The sequence below is a fragment of the Rhinolophus sinicus genome, chromosome 18, assembly GCF_057876585.1.
Source record: "Rhinolophus sinicus isolate RSI-liver-muscle chromosome 18, RSI-T2T, whole genome shotgun sequence".
Classification (NCBI taxonomy): Eukaryota; Metazoa; Chordata; class Mammalia; order Chiroptera; family Rhinolophidae; genus Rhinolophus; species Rhinolophus sinicus.
The window spans coordinates 52,026,315-52,032,314 of NC_142518.1; the positions used below are offsets into that span (position 1 = coordinate 52,026,315).

The 6,000-nt window shown below is 38.7% G+C and overlaps 1 protein-coding gene across 1 annotated transcript in view; it reads right to left on the reverse strand.

Moving 5' to 3' along the window:
• Positions 1-3,815, reverse strand: part of CHM (CHM Rab escort protein) — a 191,514-nt gene extending 187,699 nt beyond the window's left edge. Inside the window, exon 1 of the mRNA XM_019717433.3 lies at positions 3,717-3,815. Within this exon, the coding sequence (XP_019572992.2) occupies positions 3,717-3,765 (49 nt within the window). The 5' untranslated portion in view covers positions 3,766-3,815. The remainder of the gene's footprint in view (positions 1-3,716) is intronic.
• Positions 3,816-6,000: the final 2,185 nt, after the last annotated feature.

Below are 6,000 nucleotides of genomic sequence, written 5' to 3' on the forward strand. Positions count from 1 at the left end.
CCCATCTTCGGGGAAGAACTCCAAAATGCAGTGCGGTATACTTTAGAAAAGAAAGGGATGCAGACTGAATTTCTATGTGGTGTTCAGAAAGCAAGAAGGATGCAATGAAAAGCCTACACTGGCTTATGAATAGCTCTGAGAATGTAACTGTCAGAACCCCAAACAGGTCTTTAAACTAGGCAATACAGTAAATTTCACAAGGACAGTAATTAGGTTCTCAGTAAATGTGGGTTGAAAACCCAGAAAAGTGAGTGTTTGTCACTACACTAAATGGTCCCAGGCCATTGTGTTGTTTGATGTAGGTTTGCATTTTAGGTGCTAAGACTCTTCCCTTTCCCGTAAGGATATGAACTGTCACTTATATCTAATGAAATCCCCCAAACACAGCTTTTGCAGAAGCTGATAACATTCCTCACATCTTCTAATAGGATGCTTCTAATATACTCTGAGCTGCTAGAATTATTTCTAAAATAAGAATGAATAATTCCCTAAGTCAGAGTCTAAGGGATTCCCCTATATAAGAAGCATGTCAGTATTATCACGTAGCTCTTGTAACTTCCATCTTGCCTGATCTTCTGTTGAGTTGTTGGCTCTGCTGCAGATTGCGATTACACAGGTTGCCAGGTAAGTCACCTCCAGTAACGTGTTATGCTACTGGGACTATTTGTAACCTGAAATCAATGATACTACAACCCATAAAATTATTCAAATAAATGTCTTTTTAAATTGCAAAATGTCTTCAAAATGACAATTATGTACCCAAACTGAAGGTAACATTCTAGACACTTAATCACTTATATCCATTTTTGTCCTCTCCCTTGAGACTCCAGTTGGTTCTCCTCTCTTATTCCATTTTCTTCCGTATTTTCCATGGTTTAAGTACTTTATCTTAACTCCTCTGTCTTTGGGTGTTCCACAGATATTTCCTGTATATACTAATTAGAAGTAAATGGGCTGAACTAAGAAAATACATACAAAAGTTTATTTTCCCATAATCTCTTCAAAACAGGATCTTAAGGAATACCTTGTGTTATGCAAAATGAAAATACAAATCAATCAAGGTCAAAGGGATTTAAAGTATTTTCCATAGACGATTTTACTTGATGAAGCAACTGTCTTTTATAGACATTTTAACTATTAATAGAACCAAATCTGCTTTAAGAAAAGTTACATCTCACAGCCTATTTCTTTTCTTTTTCTTTTTCTTTTTTTCTTGTTTTTAAGGAGGGCGCAGCTCACAGTGGCCCATGCAGGGATCAAACCGACAACCTTGGTGTTACCAGCACCACACTTTTACCAACTGAGCTAACCAGCCACCCCAATTACTTCTTCTTGTTTCTGATACATGCATGATTAATTCTGCTTTTGTCAGTAAAACTAAATCTATGAAATATTGCTTTCCTATGATTTACTCAAACCAGCACATTTAGCAATGCAAACACATTTTAAGGGCTACTTTCAGCAAACTAGTTCAAAAGAGAAATATTCCAAACACATTAAAGATAATTCCAATTAAGTAATGATTGGAATTATCGGAATAATTTATCTGGGAAATGACTTTCATCCAATTTTTCCACTTTGACATACCTAAAAACAAAGCTTCGTGCCACAAATTTAAGCAATGTGCTTGATAAACTCAGAATATGTTCACCATTAAGTGATAACGAAAACCTTAGTTTAAAATTAACTTCAAATAAGATCTTCCCATACTTTGAGAAATAACATTACTCTCACTGAATTAAGTCTAAAATGAATCTTTTTCCAGATATACCAGATGCTTCCTGATGTAATTTGTTGATCACTCACAGTATCTTCCTACATCTATCATACCATACTCCAACAGGATGGTTGCAGTCCATATTATGAATTTAACTGGAAGGCAAAATATTTATTATAAGAACTAACAGCATTTACTAATAAGAAATTGCGCCGTTGTCAATTAAAATATGAATCCAGGTAAGAAAAAAAATCTCTTAATGATTCAAAAAGATATTTTAACACCCCAAGTGTTTAGGTAACAAAACGAAAAGCAATAATATAGAACCCAAGTATGGTACAACAACTACTCTAAAATGGATGTTGTTCTCAGTTTTAGGATAGACTGAAGAGAATGCATTAATAAATAGTCTACTGGCTTCTTCCACCTCTCATCCAATATCTGTTCATAGCAACTACAAACAGATTATCTGCAGCCATACAGTTTTCAGGCTAGGAACAAACAACATCCTTGGTGTTCTGAGAACAACTACCCAGGTACAACTAGAATAAGACAATTTCTGGTTAGATGACACGGAAAGACTATCTAGATTACCCTCCTTATATTCAAAAACAAGGAAACTGAGGCTCAGGGAAATTAAGTGCCCTAGTATTTCACACAGCTAGTTAACAGCCAAGCAAGGTCTGGAACCGAGTTTTTCCAATTATCTTTACTAATGTGGGTTAATCGGAGGGTCTGAACTACTGATTCTCATTCTGGGATGTGATGGGCTTTTGGAAACTTACCAGCTATATGATTGTGAGCAAACTGCAACCTTTCTAAGTCCTCTTGCAAAGCGTAGGGAATACCTACTCTTAACAAGGTTGTTGTGAGGATTATATACAGCTTGTAAAGTGTTCAGCACATCGAATAGCAAATAATAAGCACAGGAAAACAGGTAGCCATTATTTTTACTCCTGTCCTGGAAACATGGCTGCTCCTACTGTTTTAAGACAAACTGAATTCATTAAAACAATGTACAGGGTCTCATTCTACCAGAGCTTCTCTGGCACACCACGTTCTGCAGACAGGCGAAATCCCCACTCAACAACCTATTCCACCCCATCTAAAATCCACCCTTTACACTGTTAAGAAAAACAAAATACCAACTGCTGCCAAATGCCTTCTGCTACGTGTTGTATGTAGAATTTGTCAACTAGAGATTGCAGAGGGGTTTCTGGCTCCACCCAAAACATGGAATATAAACGATGGGAAAATAAACGATGGGAAAACAAGGGGAAGATAAGATCACACACCTGAACTGGAACTCACAGAAGCTTGTTCTCAGCTCATTTAATTGTGGGTAGGTCAGTGGGGTGGTAGAAAGCAAAATGCTTTCTTTCTGCACCATGAAGCAGTAATAATGGCTACCTCAAAAAAATACAATTCCCTAGGCTTCTCCACACAATAGAAAATAATCCGTTTCCTCGCCAAAGTAAATTAATACGCATATGGGTAACAACTGAGCATCTTTTGCGAAAAATTTAGGATTAAGCTGTATCCGAGCTGCAGTGCACCCTAGGATTATATAAATATATGAAAAATTCCTATGAAATGGCGAGACAAAATGATGGGGAATATCACCTTGAAATCAACAAGGAGGAAATCATAACGTATGCCAAAGGCGTCTCCATTGATAAAATCCCGACCCTCCATTCTCGTGGCACTGCAAACCCACCTCCCTCTAAGGCAATTACAGGAATCACCCGCAGCAACCAACCTCAGCAATCGGCATCGACCAGATCGACCCCCTACTCAAATGGCGCTAAACACCACGGGTCCAAGCCCCTCCCTGGAGCTGCTAAATCCCGCGCTGACTCCAGACTACCTCACTTCCTTTCCGTCCTTCCTCCCATGCTCGACCCCTGGTATTTCTCGCCAACCCTCGCCACTGACAGAGAAGGTAGGAACGAGATAGACTTCCTATACTTTGTCCGGAAAGTACCAGAGCCACACATACCCGTCCCTATTACGATCACATCAAACTCCGAAGGGAGATTATCCGCCATCTTGACAGGAAACGTGTCATGTGACTATTGCTTGTGGAAATGAAATCAAGGTTGGCATTGCTTTGGTAGAAAGCGGAAGGGAAAACAGTGCATTCTGGGTATTGTAGTTCTTGTGTGGCGGATCCAGGTAGGCGGCTACAGCATTATGCATGACAAATTTACGGGAATGTGAAAAGCTCATTTCCTTTTCCTTAATGCGCAATAGCGCATTAAGCCTGGAGATTTGGAATACAAAATAGATGTTGATTTTTACTCCAATGGTTAGAATGAATGTGAGAAGACGTGGTAACCCTTGACAATGATGAAGCAAGAATTGTTAGAAGACAGGCAGGGCGGAGTGAAATTGCAAAGGGATTGCTCTATGAACAAAGGAAATTTTTCATTCCAGGCTGGAAACTGTTTCCCCGAGCGTGTCTGTACTTTCGTTTTGGCCCCCAAAGCATAATTTTTCACACCAGTACTTTCGAACTATATCCTGTATCTTTTTCGTTTCTGTGTTTCCCCACGAAGTTCACGAAAAACTTCTCGCCCTTGTTTCGCCAGAATGGAACCCTCATCGTGTCTGTATTGGTTCTAGTGGGTCCAAACAGCTACCCCGGCGACATATATTGGCAAAATTAACATTTCTTTACAGAAGGGAAGAAATACATGAAAGCATAGTAGTTGTTTGATAAGCGTTTATTGATTCAGAATCTGGTTTTCTATACATATACGAGGAGTACATTCAAGATTCTCCTGATAAGCAACTACAGAAATGATTAAGGTAAAATGGCCATTATATTAAGCTGATTGTATTTGATGAGGTGGTTTAGATTGTCTATGCTAAGCAGCTGATGTAACTCTCACAAGTATTTTCAATGTCAGCCTCCTCCCACCCCGTTATATAAAATTCTTTGCTGTCTGAAAATACTAAAGCAAAAGGGGGTGGGATGTGCATGGGAGTGAGGGACCGTACATTTTGATCTCAGAAATTAGTTGTGTAGTTATTTTGCAAGAGTTTCAAAATAATTCGAAGAGAAAGTGCAGTAGTGGACCTTCCCTTACACCACCTGTCCTGCGAGATGTTGGTGGTTTCCCCAGTCATTCTGTTGTTCCTTCTGCATGGTATGATCTTAACATTCTCTAGCAACGTTCCTCCTCAAGATTCAGTTCAGCTTCTATAATACCACCTCCTCCTTTCATCTCTTCCCTATAGTTTGTTAAATTTCCCTACATAGCTATACCACTCTGACATAACCTCCCATATTGCACTGAAAGTATTTGCATTTATATTGGTTCCTATATAGTGTCCATATTCCCACACATTCTCACAAAAATACAGGGCCCATGCCTTATTTATGTTTTTAATTCCTGCGTCTAATGTAAGCCTGGCACGTAGTAGGAATTTAACAAATGTTTGATGAACTGAGCTTAGTCCTGACTCCCCTAATAGATGGTAAGTACTGTGGAGACAGGGACTGAATCTTCACCTTTATATCTCCCTACCACTCTCATGTGTCGTCTTTTGAAGACACTCAATATGTTTGTTACTTTATTAAAGTTCCAGGAAAATTCTTGAAAATAGTACTTTGCTGTTTTGGGCTGCATTTTGCCCTAATCATTAGCAACATTGTACTTGAATATTTTCAGAAGTGAAATAGATCTTATCTGTGAGACTCTTAATACCACCAATGGAAATGGAAATTAATAGTTTTCCCAGGGTAAACACAGGAAACTTTCCAAAATCTCCTCTAACAGCGAGAAACCACAGATGGGTGGTTAAAAACATGATAAAATATTTCTATCTTACTTTGGAGATATATGTGTATACATGTATATGCATGTATACACACACGCACACACACAGAAGGTCTGACAATTAAGTCCGCGAACTTGTTACTACAATGTTGCTATCCTTTTTTGATATCAGAGGATTATTCATTATGAATTTGTACCAACTGGACAATTAACCAAGTTTACTATTTGGAAGTGCTGAAAAGGCTGCATGAAAAAGTTAGACGAACTGAACTTTTTGCTGACAATTCATGGATCTTGCATCATGACAATGCACCAGCTCACATGGCACTGTGTGTGAGGGAGTTTTCAGCCAGTAAACAAATAACTGTATTGGAACACCCTCCCTACTCACCTGATCTGGCCCCAATGACTTCTTTCTTTACCTGAAGATAAAGGAAATGTTGAAAGGAAGATATTTTGATGACATTCAGGACATCAAGGGGAATACGATGACAGCTC